The following is a 22167-nucleotide window of genomic DNA, read 5'->3' as shown; positions in this document are numbered from 1 at the left end:
CTTCCCTGAAACTCTCAGCAGTCGCTGATACTTTACTGTCTCATATTTTTGCCTTTTCTAGCATGTCATACAGTTGGAACTGTACCTTATGTAGGCTTTTCTGGCTTTTTTCATTTTTCAAACTGGCTTCTTTTTATCCCTTAATAGGTCATTTCTTTTTATTGCTCAGTATACCATAGTGTATCCATTCACCTTTTGAAGGACATCTCACTTGCTTCCATGTTTTGACAATTATGAATAAAGCTATGGTAAATATTTGTGTGCAGGTTTTTGTGCAGACGTAAGCCTTCAACTCATTTGGATAATGACAAGGAATGCGATTGTTGGCTTGTATAGTAAGGCTGTTTTTCTCCGTAAGAAACTGCCCCACTGTTATCTGAAGTGACTGCCCCATTTGTATTCCTACCAGCAAAGAATGAGAGGTCCTGTTGCTTCACTCCTCTCCAGTAGCTGATGCTGTCAGCGTTTCGGATTCTGGCCATGCCAGTAGGTGTGTAGTGGTACCTGATTGTTTCAATTTGCAGTTCCCTGATGATGTTTGATGTTGGGCATCTTTTCGTGTGCTTGTCACCCGTATGTCTTCTTTGGTGAGCTCTCTGTTCAGGGTGTTTTGCCCATTTTTTAATTGGGTTGTCTGTTTTCTAATTGTTGAGTTTTAAGAGTTCTTTGTAGATTTTGGATACCAGTCCTTTATCAGATACGTGGTTTGCAGAAATTTTCTCCTAGTCTTGTGGCTTGTCTTTTCGTTCTCCTTAGAGTGCCTTTTGCAGAGCAGAGGTTTTTAATTGTAATAAAGTCCCAACTTTTCACTTGTTTTTCTCATGGAATCATGCTTTTGGCATATCCACAGAGTCATCATGAAACCCAAGGTCACTTAGATTTTCTCCTTTGTTATCTTCCTCATCTGCTTTTATTTTGGGGTCTGTGGGGATATTTTGTCGATTAGCTTTGTTGTAAAGTATGCCCCCAGTATTTGGTTTTGCCATCTCATTGCTCTGTCTTTACATGGGGATTCAGAGTCAAAACACATGACACTTCACCACTGTCACCTTCCCAGAACCCCTCTAACCAGATCCTCCCTTTTAATCTGCTCTATTGAGGTTCAGTGTGCATACAGTAAAAATCATTATTTTAAATGTATAGTTTGTTGAGTTTTGAGAAATATGTACAATCATGTAACCACTGCCACAGTCAAGATATGAACATTATTATTGCCTCAGAAAGGTCTCTCCTGGCCCCTCATCCCCAACCCCAACTCCTGGCAGCCACTGGACTTGCTTTCTGTCACTAGACCTTTGTGTTTACTAGAATTTCTTGTAATGGAATCATACAATACGTAGTCTTTTGAGTCTTATCTCTGTTATTCAGCATAATGCTTTGGAGATTCACCTTTTTCCTTATCGAATAGGATTCCCGTGGATTGCCTGTCTGTTCGCAAGTTTATGCCATTTGAGTTGTTTGCAGTTTCTGGCTGCTGTGAATTTCTGTGTTACAAATCTTTTTAGATCTGTATCTTCATGTTTTTTGAGTGAGACCATGGAATTGCTGGCTCATATGATTGTGTGTGTGTGTGTGTGTGTGTGTGTAAGAACTCGCCAAACCGTTTTCTATAGTGGTGGTACCATTTTACATTCTCACCAGCATTGCATATAAGAGTTCCAGTAGGTGCATATTCTCAATACATGGTGTTCTCAGTCTTTAATTTTTGCCACACCATTGCATTTGCACAGATAATCTTATTTGCGTTTCTCTGGTGATAATCTTGGACCTCTTTTCACTGCTCATTTGGCCCTTTGTATCTCTTTTATGAACTCTCTTTTCACACTTTTTGCCCATGTTTTTGCCTATTTTTAAATTTGAGTTGTTGAGTTTAAGAGTTCTTCATGTATTATGGGTATCCTTTGTCAGATAAATTGCTAATATTTTCCCTCGGTTGAAAAGCAGAAGTTTTTAATTTTGATGAAGTCTTCTTTCTCACTTTTTTATTTTACATTTTGTGCTTTTCATGCCATAAGAAATCTTTGCCTGTCCTACGATTGCAAAGATTTTTTCCTATTTTTTTATTCTAGAAGTTTTATGGTATTACATTTAGGTCTGTGATCCATCTCAAATTAATGTGTGTGTGTGTGTGTGTGTGTGTGTGTGTGTGTGTGTGTGTGTGTGTGTGGTATGGATAAGGGACAAGTTTTTCCCTTATAGATAAATGGTTGCACTAGCATCATTTATCATAAAGACCTTCGTTTCCCCTTAAATTACACTAGTACCTTTGACATAAATTAGGAGACCATATTTGTGAATTATGAATTTTTTCTTCTATTCTTTGGTCTGTTTGTGTACCCTTGTAAGGTGCCACATTGGTTTGACTACTGTAGCTTTATAAATAATCCTGGAGACTGGTAGGGAGGTCTTCCCAACTTGCCTGTCATCTTTAATATCCTTCTGACATTGAAAAATTTTAAAGCGGCTTGCTAGTTTCTACTTAGAAGCCTGATGGGATTTCAAAGGGCATTGCATTGAGTCTATAGATTAATATGGGAAGAATTGACAATAAGTATCTTAACAATACTGAGTCATCTTGTCCATTTACATGGTATAGCTATCACTCCATTTAGCTAGGTCATCTTTAATTTCTCTAAGCAACGTGTTATAATTTTCGGTAGGCTGATCTTGTACTTTGTTAACTTTATCCCTCATAGGTCATGTTTTTGGACATTAATGTTATTTTTCTTTAAACTTCATTTTCTGATTATTTAGAAATGCAGTTGATTTGTGTGGCCTTACCTTGTATCCTGCGACTGTAGCAAAGTGAATTACTTATGTGCAGGACTGTTGGTGAGAGTGGAGTCAAAACAGGCAGGGGTGTGACTAGAAGGGACCCTTCTGGTGTGCCCAGGACCAGGGATTTTCTGGGCACATGGGATGTTTAGTGCTGAAAGCAGGAAAGCCCCAGACAAACCAGGATGAGCTGGTCACCCTTTCTGGAGGTCTCCTTTGGTCCACAAGCTTCTTTTTGCCCCCTCTATTCTGCCAACTTTATGTGTCTTCAGATGTGCTAATGCCGTGCAAAGGTGATAACCACAGACTGCCACATCTGGGGCCTGGATTTTGTTCACTGTGTGTACTGAGGTCTGTGAGGCTTAACACAGAGGCTCCTAAATTGGGAAATATGGGGGAAAAGAAACTCTCCTCTTTACTCCTGTCACCTTAAAACAATCATCATTAGCATCTTAGTACATTTAGTTTGTCATTTTTCTTTGTGCATCCTTTATTTCTTCTTAATTTTTTAAAATATTTATTTTGGAGAGAGAGTACGAGCAGGGGAGGAGCAGAGAGAGAGGGAGACACAGAATCTGAAGCAGGCTCCAGGCTCCGAGCTGTCAGCACAGAGCCTGAATACGGGGCTCACACTCGTGAACCGTGAGATCATGGCCTGAGCCGAAGTTGGACGCTTAACCAAATGAGCCGCTCTTTGTGCCCCTTGTTGTGCATATTTTAAAAGATTTGTCGTTGGTGTGTATATTATGTCCTGCTTAGCTCTCGGAACGTCATAGCGGGGCATATTGTCCGTACCACCGTGTGGTCACTGTCTGCCATCATGCAGTGGGCCTCTGAATGGTGGGGGAGAAGGCTTCCCTGGCAGAGGCCATCTGTCATGCAGGAAGGGATGCCGGGCTCCCTGCCTGGGATGGCGGCGGGCCTGAGTAAGCAAGCACTGAGCGTGTATTCAGGCAGCTTCCTCCACGGTGCTGCAGAATGGCTGGCTCGGGACCCGTGACAGACATGCTACCCGTCCTCCTGTTGGGAGGGTCTGCAGTGGACAGGTGAGTCAGAAAGATGGTGACACGTGCTGTGGAGAAGGTGAAATGCAGCAGGGTCCCGGGGGGTATGCTGGGTACACATGCTGGAGGACGAGAGGCCTGTGGAAACTGTGGGCAGGGAGGGACTCCGAGGGGTCAGCTACACTGAGAGCCGAATGAAAAGAAGGATCCGGCCACGAGAAGATCTGGGGAGGATTGTTCCGGGGAGAGGAACCAGCGAATCCCCACAGCAGAGTTAACATGGAAGTGTTTGTGGCACAGGACAGGGCTCGTTGGCAACAAGAGGGGGAGAATGGCCAGCAGTGGAGCCCTGGGGGCGCCACAGAGGAGGGCCGTGGGCTGCCAGCCCCATGACATTGATCGTGAGGGGCGACCCTGCCCCTCCTTGCCTGCCCCTGCCTCCCAGTGAGCAGCACCTTCTCGGCCGGTAACTGTTCTGTCCTGGTGCCTGCTGCCGGTAGCTCGTGACTCCCCACCTTCACGTGGACGTTTTGCTCCGTGTCTAGACCGCCTTCTCCGTGCTTTTGCTAACATACGTGCTCCGCGGCGTTGCTCCTCGTGCGCTGCCCACCCCGCATACACTTGCCTGCGCAGAGCTGTCTGTCCGCTTATGCCGGCTGCGGCACATCTGTCCGCCCGTGGGTTGCTGGGGGTCCCTCTAGGACATGGCTCGTCTCGTATCCCTAGCACCTCATACACCGTAGGCCCTGGATAGGGTACTGCCTGTTACGGGAACACAGCTCAGAAAGAGCTCCAGACCCAGGGATGCTATTTAAGAACAACAAAGTGCAGTTAAGTAAACAAAGGAACACTTACAATTTATAATGAAGCTTTAAAGTAATGAGGCTAACAAAGTCTTCCTGTAGGGTTTAAAGTGAAACCACACTTATTTGTGAGTCCGCTAAGGTTTCCTGTTGTTTGTTGGCCTGTTTCCTCGTTTGCATTTCCGTCCCTGCTGGCCTGCTTTGGGCCCTTCGGTCACGTGCTGATTTCGGCAGGTGCCTTTTTGGCTTAGATTGAGTTTGTTTTCTAGATATGTTTGCTGTTTCTTTTTGTTCCCCCAGATAATACCCTTTTATATTTTGAATGCAACGCATTACTTTGGCCGTATAGTTGATAAGCACGTGGATCTTTATGCAACCCTTAATGCTGAAATGAACGAGTATTTTAAGGGTAACAGCAATAACACAGCTGTTGAAAAGGTGGAAAAATTTGGATTATATGGATTAGCAGAAAAAACACTTTTTCACAGGTAAAGGTCTATTTATTTTGTCTCTAAAAGTTGGGAAGCATTTGTCCCAGTGGTTTCGAATCCCTGTTTTGACCCGTGTCCATGTGACCCAGTGTGCACGTACGCAGCCTGGCTGCCGGCCGGGAGGGTGGTGGCAGCATCGCGTCCCCCCGCAGCTGCCTGGCACGGCGCCGTGCCTGTGACTTACCCAGCCCTGGGCTCCTGAGCACAGAGCGTGGAGGACAGCGTATCACTCACACACCGGTTCCTGAGCCGTCGCTCTGTGCCCCCTACAGGCACACTTACATCATTCCTGTAAAGCTGTAAAGTGGGTCCCATCTTACAGATGAGCAAGTTGAGCCCCGGCGAGGTCACCTAGATTATGTGACCTGAGCTTAGTAAATGGCACAGCCGGTGTTCCGACACCGGCAGTCTGCCTCAGGGACCTGCTCACGCCTGTGGTTGGCAGTCCAGACTCCGCTCGGTGGAGCCTAGAATGAGAACCTTCGAAAGTTCACCTTACTGTGTTGATTTCGTTGTGTTGTCAGATAAGGGGATTTACTCCATTCAACGGTACTACCCAGTTTTTATTCTTCTACGTACTTGAATTAAGCCATTCTGAGTGCTCGTGACAGCTCCAGTTAATTTTTATTTCTAATTTGGAATAAAACTGTGCAGTTAGGGTCTTTTTATACGTTTTGGATGTAATGACTAGGTTGAAGCAAAGATTGTGTTCCTTTGGGATCTCTGTGTCAAACTGAAGCCACTGTTGTTGTTCTCCAGGGTTGAGGTGTTGGAGATGAGCCAAAAAGCAGACAGCTGGGGCCCGGACAGCGTCCTTGTCAAGTTTATAGATGAAGGCCGGACTGGACTCGTCACGAGACACCAATTGCTGCCTCTCCCAGAAAATTTCCACGCTCTGCCCCCGCAGGCGGTGGAGTTCATTGTTTGCAGAGTGAAACCCGCTGACAACGAAGTTGAATGGAACCCAAAGGTAAGTTATTTTGGCTCTTTATGACCTGTTGACTTTGAGAATATACACAGAATGGAGGTTTATTTGAGTGTAGGCAGAATGCGTCCTGGTCCTGGCCAGTTAACGCAGCAGTTGCTTGGGTCCCTGCTGGTGCGGGAATGCGCTGACAGCCGCCGTCCCAGAGCCAGCTCCCAAGCCCCAGAGAACTGCCTGGCACCGTCGTCATCATTAGCGCTCACGGTCTTGGAATTGGTATAAAATATGCATTGCTATGCAATAAATTGGCTGTCAGCTCGAGAAGAAACAGTGTAAGCACCAGGCGAATGCCCCTGGCAGACGGGGGTGGGGCCCCCAGGGGCCCGGGTGATGGATATTCTCTGGCCAGGCGGGGTAGCTCCCCTGCGGTTGGGACGATGGTCAAGGAGAGAGAGTCTGGAAGGGACATTTCCTCTGGGCTCCTCAGGAGGAATAGCTAGCATGTCACCTCGCAGACCGGATGAGGCACTGAAGGTGAAAGTGCACGGAAGACTGATCCCACGTGGGCTCACCTGGCTGTCCAAGGTGGGTGGGCTTTCTTGGAGGTAAAATGTGCCTGAGAGAGTACTCAGGCACGTCTGGTCTGCTGTGGGCTCGCGTGAGGGAAGAACAGCCACGTGCCTGGGAAAGGGTACATGGAAGCCTGGGGCCCCTCAATTCCAGGGTGCTTCGTTCTCATTGAGCTTCCAAAGAAATGGGCATCCATACTTTGAAGACTTGTTCACAGAGGAGAGAGGATACTTGGCCACAGTGGGAAACATGCAGCTTGGGAGTCCAGAAGTGCCGTGTGCACTGTCCTTACCGAGCCCCATGGCTCAGTACCCTTGTCCACAGAGGGGCACCATGGCCTCTGTGAACCCCCCTCACGGGGAGGTGGGAAGGCACAAGGAAATACACGAAACAGGTTTTTGCAAAAGTACACAGCATAAACGGGATAAGAGATTTTCTGAAAGCTTCAGATAAGTTACCTCTTTTACTTTTTCAGATCACTAGGTACATTCATCATAAAATCATTGGGAAATTGCATGATGCGAAAGTGATACTGGCTTTAGGAAACACAGTGTGGGTCGACCCAGTGGTGAGTGTGTGTTTTTCTTTACAGAAATCTGTGTTTGAATGGGCCCCTGAAATTATTCATATTATTCTAATTTGTGGCTTGAATAATTGTTTGCCTCGAATAAATGGAGGTTTTGGGGGATCTCTGTGTTAGGGAGAGTTGGTTTTTTACATATAATTTGGGTCATGAACTTGGTTGTAGATTTCATGTATAAGAGAATCCTTTACCCTATAACCCAGCACTCACGATGGAGACAGGCGTTTTGAAACACTCCTTGCTCCATGTGACAGTCTCTGGTATTTATAATTCTATCCCACTTTTTCAAGGTTTGGTTGTACACTATTAAGTCAGTTTCACAGTCCTCTGTCTCCACTGGTGGTGGTGGCGGCCCCCACGTGGGATCGATCATGTCGAGGATTCTTGGGCTTTCAAAAATAGGTTTCGGGGCGCCCGGGTGGCTCATTCGGTTGAGTGTCCGACTTGGGCTCAGGTCATGATCTCACAGTTAGTGAGTTTGAGCCCCGCGTCGGGCTCTGTGCTGACCGTTCAGAGCCTGGAGCCTGCTTCAGATTCTGTGTCCCCCCCTCCCCATCCCCCATTCGCTGTTTCTCTCAAAAATAAATAAACCTGTAAAAAAAATGTTTTTTTGAAAGGTCGGTTGAATTATGGTTACAGTTTCTGCCTCATTCCTTCAGCAAATATTTATTGAGCACTAATATTTACGTGTTAGGTCCTGTGTGGGAGCACTTGGCTTCTGTCCATGAACAAGAACTCCTACCCTGAGAACCCTGCTTTTCAATTTGAAGTTTTGCTCCATTGGACTTAAATTAGTATGATGATAAGATTTAAAGGAATCCAGTTCTTAAGAACTGTTCCACTGGAAGTTATTTTTATGAGACTGGAAAAGCCTTAACACTTGCAACAAGAAGCTTGGGTGTAAGATTTAGGGGTTCAGAAGAGAAAATGATTTTCACTAGAGAAGGTAGAGGTTGCCAGTTTAGGTAAATGAAGATTTGGGGTCTTCAGTTTCCGTAATAGTCAATATTCTGGTTGTTTAATGGAGAAGAAAAAACATGGAAACTTGATTAACTGATTTTGAAAACTATAGCTGAGAAAATGAAGAAGCTAAAACAGAAAACCCACCTGGCGTCTGCTCCCGCAGCTCCGAAGTGTAGCGCTGTCCGTGGCTCGGTGGAGGGGAGACGGACCCCCACGCCTGCTTCCTTCTCCACCCAGCCCAGCTCGGCCCCCAGTCGAGTGGAAAGAGGCGCCTGCGCCATTCCCAGGTGGGAATGTGTTCTCGGTGTTCACTTCGGAAAGTGCTCCCGCTGCTTCCCCTGCCATGAAGGGACCGCGCGGTCCTGGGTCTGCACCTCCCGTCAGCAGGAATCAGGATGCTGCAGAACTTCATATTCTATCCACATTAAAATTGATGAGAGTATTTTGGTCGCAGGAAAAAACCCAGTGGAGGAAACTGTCCAGAACATGGGACTTAGGGCCTTGGCGTAGCCCCTCTCTGGGCGCTAAAGTCTCCGAGCCTTGGGGTGGGTCCTCCTTGTTAGGAGAGGTGAAAATACTCAAGTAATTAAGTTAGAAAGTTAGAAAGTAAGAGTTGTGTGTGTGGTCCTTGCATTATAGATTGGTCTCATCTGGGGGTTTTACTCCAGGATTCAGTTTTGGGCCTCCCAACCCCAGACCTCACCATACTTCTGCAGTGTGGGGGCAGGTTTTGGAAGCATCTCACGTGTGACTTCTGATGCGGCAGAGGGAGGCCCATGTGCACCAAACATTGCAAAATTCCTGCAAATGTGCTTTTTCTTTGATTCAAGGTGCACGTTACAAAACTGTCAAATCTGAAAACTTCTGTCATTGATTATAACGTTCGTGCTGAAATTCTGTCAATGGGAATGGGCATTGACAACTCAGAGCATATGGAATGCCTGAAGACGTTACAGGAAGGAGTTAAAACACCACCCGGTGAAGAAAGCTTAAGCCAAGCCCCGTAAGTGGACTTTTTTTTTTTTTTTTTTTTTTTAATTTTGGAAAAGGTGTGTGTGTGAGCAGGGCAGAGGGAGGGAGGGAGGGAGAGGGGGAGAGAGAGAGAGAGAGAGAGAGACAATGAATCCCAAGCAGGCTCCAAGCTCAGCGTGGAGCCCGACGCAGGGCTCAAATCCCACAACTCTGGGATCACAATGAGCCACAATCAAGAGTCGGATGCTCAGCTGATTGAGGCACCAGGCACCCTTGTAAGTGGATTTTTGTCTCCCTTTTGGAAGAGCTGTTTTTGGGGACTATAACTCACAAGTGTTCGAGATTTTTTTCTTTCTTTCTTTCTCTCTTTTTTTTTTTGAAAGTTGACTGGGTTACTGAGTCTCCATGTCTCCATCGCTCAGCTTCGATAATTTCTCAGACTTGGGAATCTTATTTTATCCACACCCCAATGCCCATGTTTTTGCTTTTGGTGGAATAAAACAGATGCCAGACGTATTGTTTTACCTGTATCTCTTGCCAGATCAGCTTTTGTTATCTTTTCTCCTGACTGCACACACACACAACAGTATATACACCGTAAGTGTAGTTTGGTGGGCTTTCTGAACACAGAAGCCAAGCCTGAATCAGAAAGAGGGCGTGAGTCCGTGCCACTCCCTGCCCCCTCCCCGAGGGCAGCTGCCACCCTGACCTGGAAGAGCATGGATCGCTCTACCCTGATTTGTACTTTGTTCGAAGGGAGTCAAGCAGTATGTCTCTGGTCTGGCTTCTTGGGCTGGGCACAGCTTGTGAAATCCATCCGTGTTGTGCATGTGGCTGTAGGTCGTAAAATCTTAACTGCCACATGACATTCCATCGTGTGAGTGTACTGTAGTTTGTTCACCCCGCCTGCTGTTGGTGGGAGGAATCTCCCCGCTCTGAGCCGCTTCTGGTGGTGGTAAAGACACATTCTCCTGCCTGTGTTTTGGTGCATGTATAGGTGTTACTCCTTGAGGCTGGTATTTTGCAATCTCTGTGTGTTGTGTGAATGAGCCCGGGTTGCATCGTTTTCACTTCTCTTCCTTTTATGCAAATATGCCTGAAAAAAAAAAACAAACTTGGATTCTTCGACACTTTGTGGGACTGTTGCTTTCCTCTACCCACAATTCCTTGACTTCCTGCCTCTGAGACTCCATCACAGCCCACACACCCCGCCACGTAAACGGGACAGTCTGTGTGTCTGGTAAACATCAACGTCCCACAGCTTCACCCTCACATTTGTTTGGCTTTCTTAACGTCAGGACAGAGTTACTTGGTACTCTTTCAGTTTAATTTTTGTGCCTGTGCGCCTTTTAAAAATCCATTTTTTAAGGGCAGTTGCCACCTTCATTTCTATTCATCCTCTCCTTCATGAATAAAAGGACCAGTAACTGCTTTCCATCTTTTCCTAGTGTAGGACTTTCTTTCCCTGTTTTTTTCAGAAGAAATAGATAAGCTTGACATTGTAGGGTGTAGTCTTTATTATAACCAAGATTAGAGACATAATCTGATTTTTTTTTTTCAGATGGGCTTTAAAAAAATTTTTTTTTAATGTTTATTTACTTTTTGAGAGAGAGAAACAGAGTGTGATTGGGGGAGGGGCAGAGAGAGAGGGAGGGAGACACAGAATCTGAAGCAGGATCCAGGCTCTGCATTATCAGCACAGAGCTCAACGTGGGGCTCAAACCCACGAACCAGGAGATCGTGACCTGAGCTGAAGTCAGATGCTTAACTGACTGAGCCACCCAGGTTGCCCCAGGGCTTTTTTTTTTTTTTTTCAATTTTTGAGAGGGAGAGCAGGTGCATGAGTGGGGGAGGGACAGGGAGCGAGGGAAAAAGAATCCCAAGCAGGCTCTGCCGCATTGTCAGCACAGGGCCTATCGTAGGGCTCAATCTCTCTCTCTCTCTCTGTCTCTCTGTCTGTCTCTCTCTCTCTCTCTCTCTCTCTCTCACACACACACACACACACACACACACACAAAGAAAGGAAAAACTGGAATTGCTGAGGCAGAGTTAAAGCTGCTGCCCAGTAGTGTTCCAGACTGGTAGGCCCAGTTTACACTTCCACAGGCAGAGGATGAGAGACTGTGAAAGTCACTGGGAAAGTACCTGGCACCCCCATGGGGAAGGATGGACTCATCAGGAAAAACGTTGCAGCCACCTGGTGGAAAAGTGGGCAGAAGACTGAGCACCTGAGCAGACACTTCACAACGTCCAACTAATGAATTGCTCAGTAATGAATATGTGAAAGGGTGCCCAAACTCCCTAGTCTTCACAGAAATGCAGATTAAAGCCACGGTGTGATAATAGCACTTCATACCCGCCCCCCCCAAGTGAGGGAAAGAAAATACCAGGTGTTGGTTAGGCTGTGAAGTAACAAAAGGCTTTTAGAAACTTGACTAGAATGTTGTTATTACGTCTAAAAAATTAACAGTCATTTCCAAAATTGCATGTGTTTCTTATTGTGTTAAAATATGCATAACAGAATTTCTCAGGTTTGTTTTTTTTTAAGTTGTGAAATACACATAAAACCTGTCGCGCTCTTCTAAGCGTCCAGAAGTACATTCACAGGAATGTTACAGGAGGGCGGGAGAGACTCCGGTCCTGGCTTCCCAGTGGAAGAAAGGATCTTGCAAACAACAGACAGCAAAGGGATAGAGTTTATTGAGGGGAAGTACAAAGCTGTCAAAAGTGAGGGGTCCCGACTGGGGAGCCACCGAGGATTTTTGTCCCTGACTTTTTATTGGGACCTCATCAGAAAGTCTGTGAGACTCCTCTCCTGGCACCAAGTCCAGGCAGGTCTGGAATACCTTTTTCCCTTCCCCCCGCCCCCCCGAATCCCACCGCCTCTTTAGCCTCCCACTTGCAGCTGCAGCCTGCCTCCCTGAGGGTCGAGGGTCGAGGGTCGCTGATCGACCCCTGCCTGATGTTAACGTTCCCTGCTCATAACCACCACCACCGTCCACCTCCAGAACGTTTTCATCTCCCCGAATGGAAACCCTGTCCCCACGCAACTCTAACTCCCATCCCTGCCCCACGGCCCCTGGAGACCTTCATTCTGCTTTCTGTTACTCGGCCTATTCTGGGCACCCCGTATCAATGGGACGATGCAACGTGGGGCCTTTCGTGTCTGGTTCAGCTCACCCCGTGTGAAGTTTCCAGGGCTCACCCACATTGCAGCACGTATCCGGATTTCCGTCCTTTTTAAGGCTGACGAATATTCCACTGTGTCGATAGACCCCATTTTGTTTGTCCTTTCATCTGTCAGTGGACGTTTGGCTGTTGTGAGTAGTGCTGCTGTGAACATGGCCGTACAAACCTCTGTTGAAGTCCCTGCTTTCACTTCTTTCTGGGATACACCCAGAAGTGGCATTGCTGGATCATACGGTAATTCCGTGGTTCATTTTCTTCAACTGCCGAACCGTTTCCCACTTGAAACAGCTGCTCCACTTGACATTCCCAGCAGTGGTGCACGAAGGTTCCCATTTTCTCCAAATCCTTGCCTAGAAATTAGCCCAAGGTGAAGGCTTGAGGTCTCCTCAGGACGTTTCTGAACACGCATCTTGCCTCGGTATGCGTGTGGCTTTCTGCCCCTGAGTGCACTGGTTGTGAATGTCCTGATTTCCTAGTGTCACCCAGCTTCTCCTCTGGGCGTTAGGTGGTCTGTGGTCTGTCTGGGTCCCTGATCCCTTCCCCTCAGCGTCTGTGGGCTTGTGGTCTCCTTTTCTGAGTAGTGCCCGCCATTTTCCATCTGTGTTCCAAGTTCGGTCCCTCAGGTCCCCCACCGGACAGGTCAGAGTGGACCACACAGTAATCTGTGAGTAAAGTCTGCCCTGTTACCTCTGGTTTAAGGTGGGGATGGGAATCGGGCTGCTGCTTGCCCAAAGCAAGACCACCACACCGTGGCAGGTGGGCCAAGGGCTGGTTGAAATGCCAGAGGCCCTTCATCCGGTTTTGAAGCTGGCTTTTTCTTCATCGGGCATTTGCTTTGTTGCTGTCAACCTTTGGGTGTTAGCTCCTGGAAAGTTGGTTCCAACAGCACCTGGTGGTGCTTTCAGGGCTTCTGTGGGGAGATTGGAAGCTGGTGCTTCCTTGCCCACCATTTTGTCCTGGATGTCTTCTGGTGGCAAGGTGCGGGAATATTTCCTCAGTCTGATTTTGTTTCCAGTTCATCTAATTAACAGATAATTACTCTTAACTGAATTACCATTGGGCCACTTGAAGCTTTAAAATTCATTCTGTAAATTTTTAATTTGTCTACTGGGGATACAGCGAACAGATGAAGGGCCATCTTGTGTTTTAATAGAGCAAGACAGACCATAAGCAGGTTCCAGAGATACATCGATGGTGACAGGTGAGAGGCCGCAAATGAGCACTGAAAGGAAGTTAGGGTGGCTGTGGGCTGAGGAGGGTGAGCAGTGGCCCATGCACCGGTCAGGACAGTCCTCCTGAGGGCATAGAGAGGGCTCCATCATCCCGTGATTCTGGGAACAGGGAGGAAGGTGCAGCGACTAGAGCAGAAATGCGGCAGGGTGGGGGACCGTAGGTGCTGAGCAGTCCTGGGACGTGATCTTGTGGCCAGTTTCAAAGACTAGGCTCCCGCTCTAAGGAGGCAGAGCCATGAGAAGGTTTTGAGCAGAGGGATGATTTAATCAAAAGATCCCTGGCACCAGTGTTGAGGATAGGCTGGGGTGAGGGACGAAGGCTGTGCTGGGAGTTCAGGACACGGTGACACTGGCTTGGGCGAGGGTGGCTGTGTGGAGGTGGTGAGAAGTGGCTGCTTTCTGGGTATATTTGTAGTGAGTGTGTGGCCTCACGGAGCCTTGTTGACAGGTCCTGGGTACTGAGAGCCCGAAGGAGCGCGCGCTGAGCCCTGGGGCCCAGTGTTGAGAGGCGGGGGCCTATGGGGACACCGGAATGGAGCCTGAGAAGGAGCAGCAGCAGGGTAGGAGGAGGCCTGGGAGGGCGAACACCCAGACGGCAGGTGAGGGCGGTGTCTCAGAGCAGGAGCCGTGAGCCTGCCAGATGCTGCCAGGAGGCCCGAGGAGTGAGCACAGGAAGCTGGCCATGCGGCTGCCGGTGACCTGGGAGGACTCCTGCTGACTGATGAATGCAGGAGAATTTGAAAGAACATGGCAAAGGTTAAAATACTTCACCGTCTGAGGTTGGTAGTTTTTATCTTTTTTTTTTTTTTTTAATTTTTTTTTTCAACGTTTATTTTTGGGACAGAGAGAGACAGAGCATGAACGGGGGAGGGGCAGAGAGAGAGGGAGACACAGAATCGGAAACAGGCTCCAGGCTCCGAGCCATCAGCCCAGAGCCTGACGCGGGGCTCGAACTCACAGACCGTGAGATCGTGACCTGGCTGACGTCGGACGCTTAACCGACTGCGCCACCCAGGCGCCCCAAGGTGGTTTTTATCTTAATGAATTGGGTGCCCTGAGATCAGGATACATGTCAGTTTCTATACACTTTCAGGAAGCAAAAAATGCTCCATGCTTGCTTATAAGATATTCTTCTAAAAACAGACACCGCATTAGAGTTTAGCAGATTTAATGAAAGCGAGGCTTGATCACTTCTGTGAAACACAGCAACTCCTGAGCCCCAGCTCTGTTCTCCGCTTGGCCCTCTGTACTCTGATTGTGTGGAGTCTTGCCCACCTGTGACCACACACGTAAGGCGGAAGTGCAGAGGACCGCGAACTAGGTTCTACAGATGGACCTGCCCAGGAGAGACTCCATTTCAGGAGCCGAATGGCGCCATTCTTAGAGCAGGTTGGGAAAGAGGATAGACCTTGGGGATGTAAAAGATCTGGAAGCCATAGGGCTTGACAGTCATAGGGAGTGTGGTTCTGTAGTTCTGAGCCCTGGGGGTGGGAGGGTATTGGCATGGCGGACAGTTCCAGGGTGCTTCCCAGAGAGCATCTAGCTCTGGAGGGGGAGATACTGAGTTGGTTTGGGACATGTTAAGTTTAAGGGTTATCAAAAGCAAAAGCCTAGAGCTCAGGAAAGCAGCTGGGAAGACTAGTCTGCTGGTATTAAAGGAGAGTCACAACTGGGAAAGCGTGTGATGAGGAGGGACAGAGCCCCAGCAGGTGAGGGTCTGGTGAAGGAGAGGAGAGCCCCAGTGGCATTAGGGTGGGTGATGGAGGGCCTGGTGCTGCGCGGTGCGGGGGACGAGGCCTGAGGAGGGGTCCCTGCCTGGCTGGTTGGAACACGGATGTGCATTCACCATTTGGGGGGTGCCGTTCACAGGCTTCATGTGCGTCAACCAGAAGTCCCCTTGGAGAGACACCTGCACACTCCCCACATGTGTGTGTGTGTGTGTGCACACGTGTTTGTATAGTTTAGTATGGTTTGCTCCTTTAGGCTGGGATTCTCTCTAAAACAATGCATAAAAAATGAATTACGTTGTCACCCATGAGGAAGGCAGCGGGATGGCTGGGGAACAGGGATGAAAGAGATTTTTCACTGTAGACCTTTTTATTTATTTCAAAATATTGAACTGCATGAATGTGGTTACCTGCTCAAAAAATGTAAACAACTTAAAAATGTTTTAATTTTAAATTGTACTGATATGGAGTAATCTGTCTCTAGTTAATTGGATAATGGGCGGAAGAGTGAATTTAATAGGATCCCATATCATTAAATGGTGTGTGTGTGTGTTTTAGATACAGATGGCAATATTTGCTTATTTATGCAAAGAATATTTCTAGACAGAGACCCACACTGGTAAGGGGATGTCTCCGGGAGGAGAAGGGGCTGAGGGACTAGGGCAGGGAGCAGAGATGGCTTTTACTTCCTGCCCTTTTAACTCCTTTGGTGAATGAGTTACTGCATTTATCTGACAGTCTCTGTGGATCGCCTGCTCGGTGCTCGCTGCAAGGTGGGCTGCAGGGAGCAGACCTGGCGGCCCCGCCCTCCATCCGGAAAGGGGCCCTAAGCTGTGTGCAGGTCTGACTTGTGGCAGTAGGCACCTCACAGTCATTTGCCGCCTGCCTTCCTCCTCTTGCTGGGGGGATCCTGGAGAGGGCTAGAGTCTGCTCTCTTTCCATCCCGGAGCTGACCTTCACCTCCTCCGTCCAGGGCGCCTTCTTCAGCAGAACATGCTGCTTGTCTGCAGAGTGCGCGGCAAGAGGACAGGGGCTCGGGAGGAGGTGCTGACTCCGAGACAAAGCCAGAAAGCCAAAAGCATGGTTGGTGATTTAAAACATGGCTGACTTAAAATCATGAAAGCTTGGAAATTTCACAACGTTGAAGCTATCCACTTTTAGATGAATTATATAGAAGGTGACATAAACTGCTGTTATCTAAATTCCTATTTTTCACAGTTCAACCTCCAGTGGTTTTATTTTTCAAACGGGAGACTTTTTTTTTTTTTTTTTTTTTTTTTTTAAAGAGAGCATGAGCTGAGGACAGGGGCAGGGGGAGAGAGAGAATCTTAAGCAGGCTTCATGCTCAGTGCAAAGCCCAGTGCCGGGCTCCATCCCATGAGCCTGGCGTCATGACCTGAGCTGAAACCAACAGTCTGACACTCCACCAAAAGAGCCACCCAGGAGCCCCCCCCCCAACGTTTTTTTAATAACTTTTTCCTTTTTGTTAATTGAGGTATAATGTTCATCCAATAAAGTAGACAGCTCATCAGAATTACTTAATGTGTATATACGTCCATTGACCGCACCCAGATGAAGCTGTCGAACATTTCCAGAAGCCCAGGAATCTCCCTCATGCCTCTTCCTCACCTGAAACCCTTCCCAGGAACCGTTGTCCTGACTTCTGTCACCACCAGTTTCGCTGAGTTAGAAGCACAGAGTGTATACTCCTGTGGCTTTCTCGCTCAGCATCCTATCTGTGGGATTCATCTAGATTATCACGAGGAGTGGTGATACTTTCTTGCTGCTGAGTTGTATTCTATGATACGAATATACCACAACTTATTTGTCTGTTTACCTATTGATAGACACTGAGGCTGTTTTCGGTTTTTGGCTGTTATTAAAGCTGCTGTGAACATTCTCGCTCAAGTCTTCGGATGGAAGATTCAAGTGTTTTAGACTTAGAAGTTCAAATGGCATTGTTTCAGAAAGTGTTGTGTTTAGCACTGGTTCCTCGTGTATACTGGCTACAGATGACTTCCCATGTGGCGGGCATCTTTGGTCCCAGCAGGGCACGGTAGCCCCAGAGAAGCCTGTGGCTGCGGCAATAATGCCACTCCTTTCAGAGTAACTTTCCTTTCCTGATTGTTTTTTTTTTTTAATTTTTTTTAACATTTACTTATTTTTGAGAGACAGCACAAGTGGGGAGGGGCAGAGAGATAGGGTGACACAGAATCTGAAGCAGGCTGCAGGCTCTGGAGCTCTGTCACCGCAGAGCTCAATGTGGGGCTCAAACCCACAAACTGTGAGATCATGATCTGAGCTGAAGTCGGACCCTTAACCGACTGAGCCATCCAGGCGCCCCCTGATTGTTTTTTTTATAGTATTTGTCAGAGCCCATTTTTATTAGTTCTACTAAGTGTTGTGCATTTTAATTTTTTTCTAATTATTCTTTGCAAGCGGATACTTGAGTTACTGTGGAATTTGTGCTCTTCAGTTCTCAGCTAAAAGTTGCAGGAAGTGGGAAAAGTACATATGGGTATGTAGATTATACAGTTGCGTATAAATAACTTACTGGAACATTTGACCTTCTGCCCAGAAACTCTACCTGAAAACACGAGAGACTCTTCTCTTAATAAAACCACAGAACCTCTGCAAAGGTATGTCCATCCACCGTTGGAGTTGTCTTCCCTCCCTGCCTTGTGAGTAAATAGTGATGCGTGTGTAAGTCTTTTTCTTCTCTCTTAGCTTCCACCCACAAATCAGATGGTTCCAAAAAGACGACGTGGTCATACTGAAGATAAGAATAAGGAACGTAAAGGATTACAATTGTAAATATTTCAGAGATAGAGTGGTGTTCAGGTAGGTTCATGTGTGTCTTATAAAGGACACTAGAAATCACTTCTAACACGTGAGAAGACCGACCTCTCCTTCTGCAAACCTAGTGCCTGGGCGGGAGAGAAATTTTACGTGGCCGATATGGAGCTGCAGGCCAACATAGTAAGAGACGGCTGCAAATGCACGATTACAGACGAGGAACCTGTCATCACTCTCGCGAAGGAGAGAAAGGAGCCTTGGGGCAGCTTACTCAAACAGAGGGTGAGTGCACATTGGCCCCGGCTGCTCTCAGCACCCCGAGCGTCACCTGTTCTCTCACTTACCGTCACCTCTTCTGTTGAACAGAATCCTAATGTGGCTTTTGATTTCGATCACTGGGAAGAACGTGAAGAAGAGGAGAGCCCCTTCCCCAAGGGTAAGATGCGGTGCACCCCTTCCTGGGGAGGGGCAGGTGCTGAACGCCACGGGGCGCACCTGATCACGCCGCTGGCTTGAGGACTGAGGCATTGGTGGGAATCAGTCGTTAACAGGAAGCCCTTAGGAATTCGTTTCCCCCTTGTGGTCGATCTTGGTGATAAATGTTCTGGTTTGAGGAAGCATCAGCTCTTAATTATAAGCATACCTTCTTATAACACTTGTGCACATCTTCCCAGGAGAGTAATTTATTTATAAGCAGGCCAGTTTTACCTGTTCATTTCTTGCCTATTTCTTCACTATTTAGTGAAAATCTGAAATAACTTATTAAAAATAGAACTACCCTACAACCCAGCAATTGCACTACTAGGTATTTACCCAAAGGATACAAAAATACCGATTCAAAGGCTCACAGGCACCCCAGCATTTATGGCGGCATTATTAACAACAGCCAAATTATGGAAAGAGCCCAAATGTCCACTGACCGATGAATGGGTAAAAAGATGTGGTGTATATATATACAACGGAGTATTACTTGGCAATCAAGAAGAATGAAATGTTGCCATTTGCAATAACATAGATGGAACTAGAGTGTATTATGCTAAGCAAAATAGAGAAAGACCAATATATGATTTCACTTGTGGAATTTAAGAAACAAAACATGAACATAGGGAAAGGGAAGGGAAAATAAGATAAAAAGAGAGAGGGAGGCAAACCATAAAACAAATACAGAGAACAAACTGAGGGTTGATGGAAGGAGGTGGGCGGGGGGATGGGTTAAATGGGTGATGGGCATTAAAGAGGGCACTTGTTGGGATGAGCACTGGGTGTTATATGTACGTGATGAATCACTAGATTCTACTTTTTTTTTTTATGTTTATTTTTGAGAGAGGGGGAGAGAGAGAGTGTGAGCAGGGGAGGGGCAGAGAGAGAGGGAGACACAGAATCTGAAGCAGGCTCCAGGCTCTGAGCTGTCAGCACGGGGCTGACAGCAATGCGGGGCTTGAACTCACAAGCTGCGAGATCATGACCTGAGCCACAGTCGGACTCTGAACCCACTGAGCCACCCAGGAGCCCCGCTAGATTCTACTTCTAAACCATTATTACGCTTGGATTTCAACAAAATTTAAAAATTAAAATAAGTTGCAAAATAGCGCTCTAGAACCTAAGGGACTTTTTTTTTTTTTTTTTTTCTACATTGGCCAAAATAATGGTGGGGCTGGGGAAGGGAGATTTGCTAATCAGCCTGTAGTTAAAAGGTTTTCAATAATATCTCTTACAGTTGTGAATTGTAAAAACCTGCCCTTGAAGGTGGCAGAGGTGGCTGAGAGCAGTGACGGGACATCGGAGGATGATGGAAGCGAGAGTGAATGAGCAGAGTCAGACCCAGAAGGGTGGCCGGAGCCGCACAGAGATGGACACACCGTGTGGCAGGGATTTCAGAAAACAAGCCGTCACGGCCAACCTGTCCTTGACTCGAGGATAAATTAGGACCTAGTGTCATCCTGTGCACTGGGATTGGTATTGGCGAGAGATGGGCTGCAGGGGCTCTGGGGGAGGGGGGGCGGGCACTGCTGTCACTTGGGCCCAGCCTCCTCCTGAGCCATCCATCCCACACTGGTCACACGCAGCCCGTCCTAACACTCGCCTTGAATGACAGGGAGCACGGTGTGCATTTGAGGGATGAATTGTACTTTCTGGAGCTAGTCTGTTTGCGTTTTCGTGTAGACCTGTTTGGTACATTGCTAAAAACCTGGTGTCCTGCATAGAAATTGAGGTTTCCAGCTTACGAAGTCATGCTCAGCACTGCCTAACAGAGCTTTCAGCCGTGAGCTAGTTGGGATTCAGCAAAACTCGGAGTGAAGCTCTAGGATAGACCAAGGGTAAAAGCAGGGTGGCCTCGGCAACTCCCAGCCGGACCTAGGGCTTTCTAGAGGAAAAGCTACAGCTTCTGAAGAACCACCTGGGCTGCAGAGTCCTGGGCGAATGGGACAGAGGTTTGTCTTTAGTGGAATCTGGAAAGGACCTGTGGGGCCTTAGAGGTGACCCTCAGGACAGCTGGGTGTGAGGAGCCAGGACATTCACGATGCCATCCTGGGGTGGGGTTGCGGCCTGCAGGGTCGCGAGGTTCCCAGAGGAAGGTGTCCTGTCACCACCTGACTGTGGGGGCGCCCCGAGCCTGATGCCCGCGCCAACTGGGAGAGTTAGAAAGGAACAGAATGTGAGCCCCACGCACGGCTTTGCTGTGCCTCGAAGCAGGAAAGAAAAGGGACAGAACATGACTGTCGTGACTGTCCCCAAGATTTTTATTCTTAGTGTACGTCAGAAAGCACAGGTGTCCGCGTTTGTGTTTGTCCCAGGTACATAAGCCACCTCTGGAACGATAGGTAAACTCTGTCATCAGGCTGTCCCGTGAGTAGGTTTGGATCACACTCTGGCTCTCCGTTTCCTCATCTGTAAAATAAGACATTCTGCTCATGGTGTGACCTGCCCTTGCTTCGGGCGTTGCCCCAGCACGCTGCCAGGAAGGGGCCTCTGTTCCGTGCAGCGCCTCGGTGATGGAGGTCAGACCCCTGCCCGCTGCGGGGAGCGCACCCTTGCTGCTGCCGTGACTCCCGTGGGTTGACCGGCAGGTGTCACGTGGACACATGGGGTACAGTGGTGATTGTCCTTTTTCTTCACTAAATTGTGCAGGCTCTTCAGGAAGTAGGAAGTCCTGGTGTTTGCTGGCAAAGGTTTTGTAATGTCCTCAGCAGGTGTCGGTTTCTGTAAATAGAACTTTTGCTCCCACTGGGGGAGCCTTTGGACTGGTGCCCGGGCCTCCTGAGCTGCACTGGCTTTTCTTGTGATTGTTGGCCACCCGCCGTTGATGCTCGCTTATAATCACTCTCTTTTGTAAAACGTAGCCCATAATAAGAGCAAGTAAGAGAGCTGCATAAATGGAGGGGGGTGGGTTCTGGTTCTCTCGTGTCGTTCACAGACAGCCAAAGGGAAATGGTGGGGGAGCAGGGCTGTAGGTTTCAATCTTGCCTTCTTTTTTCAGACATTGAAATGTACTACCTGAAGTCCTGGATAACATTCTGTAGGATGTAGGCACCGACTTGTGAAGTGTAAACAATGACCGGTTGTTTTTGTTCTATTAATACATATTGATTTCATGTTTGGGGAGGATTTCCAAAATGCAAAGTGAAAGTGCTTTTGTCTCTATGCTTCTAAAATTGCTCTCATACTTAGTCGTGGTGTGAATATTTTTTGTAGTATATCAATAAAATTTCAGCGTTTTCACAGAAATGCCATTTTACGTTTTTTTAGACAGTGTTTTCCCTGAGTGCCGAGTGCAAACTAGAATTTTCTTCATCACCCTTTCTGGTTTGACCAGAGTGTCTGTGAGGGCTGAGGTGGGGCCTGTCCTGGGCACCAGGCTGCGGATGGTTCTGGATGGTCCGTCTTGCAGTGGGGGCCTTGACATTCAGCCTGGGATAGACCTGCCTCGGACACGGGGGTGCGGTACTTCTGGGAGCGGCGAGGGTGGGCAGTAAAACATCTGTACTTCAGTGTGTTAAAAATCTGTTTCGATCAGAGCAAAACGTGTGTGTATTTTTACACACCTTATTGGTCCCTGGTTTAAAGAGTGCCCTTTATCTAAGTAGGTGTGATGTGCCGGGGGGGGGGGGGGGGGGGGGGGGGGGGGGGGGGGGGGGG

At 47.7% G+C, this 22167-nt stretch overlaps 2 protein-coding genes across 8 annotated transcripts in view; one reads left to right on the top strand and one right to left on the bottom strand.

Moving 5' to 3' along the window:
- The window catches only part of TDRD12 (tudor domain containing 12), a 70658-nt gene extending 50009 nt beyond the window's left edge, over positions 1-20649 (top strand). Inside the window, exons 23-32 of one of the 2 annotated variants that reach the window (XM_040446236.1) lie at positions 4883-5070; positions 5833-6043; positions 7044-7136; positions 8945-9117; positions 16208-16317; positions 17813-17873; positions 17962-18075; positions 18159-18312; positions 18397-18466; positions 19748-20649. In XM_040446236.1, coding sequence (XP_040302170.1) covers positions 4883-5070; positions 5833-6043; positions 7044-7136; positions 8945-9117; positions 16208-16317; positions 17813-17873; positions 17962-18075; positions 18159-18312; positions 18397-18466; positions 19748-19839 — 1266 coding nt within the window. In that variant the 3' untranslated portion in view covers positions 19840-20649. Of the gene's footprint in view, positions 1-4882; positions 5071-5832; positions 6044-7043; positions 7137-8944; positions 9118-16207; positions 16318-17812; positions 17874-17961; positions 18076-18158; positions 18313-18396; positions 18467-19747 lie in introns of those variants that run through there. The other variant, XM_040446237.1, reaches the window with a different exon arrangement.
- SLC7A9 (solute carrier family 7 member 9) overlaps positions 20535-22167 on the bottom strand; it is a 27770-nt gene continuing 26137 nt past the window's right edge. For 4 of the 6 annotated variants that reach the window (XM_040446241.1, XM_040446244.1, XM_040446242.1 and 1 more), the window contains one exon: positions 20535-20919. In XM_040446241.1, the coding sequence (XP_040302175.1) occupies positions 20615-20919 (305 nt within the window). In that variant the 3' untranslated portion in view covers positions 20535-20614. Of the gene's footprint in view, positions 20920-21308; positions 22033-22167 lie in introns of those variants that run through there. The other 2 variants (XM_040446246.1, XM_040446245.1) reach the window with 2 other exon arrangements.

The sequence above is a fragment of the Herpailurus yagouaroundi genome, unplaced genomic scaffold (genome assembly GCF_014898765.1).
Source record: "Herpailurus yagouaroundi ecotype Mexico unplaced genomic scaffold, PumYag 194, whole genome shotgun sequence".
Classification (NCBI taxonomy): domain Eukaryota; kingdom Metazoa; phylum Chordata; class Mammalia; order Carnivora; family Felidae; genus Herpailurus; species Herpailurus yagouaroundi.
The sequence above is the reverse complement of the archived record's forward strand: the minus strand, read 5'-3'. Positions and strand labels throughout refer to the sequence as shown.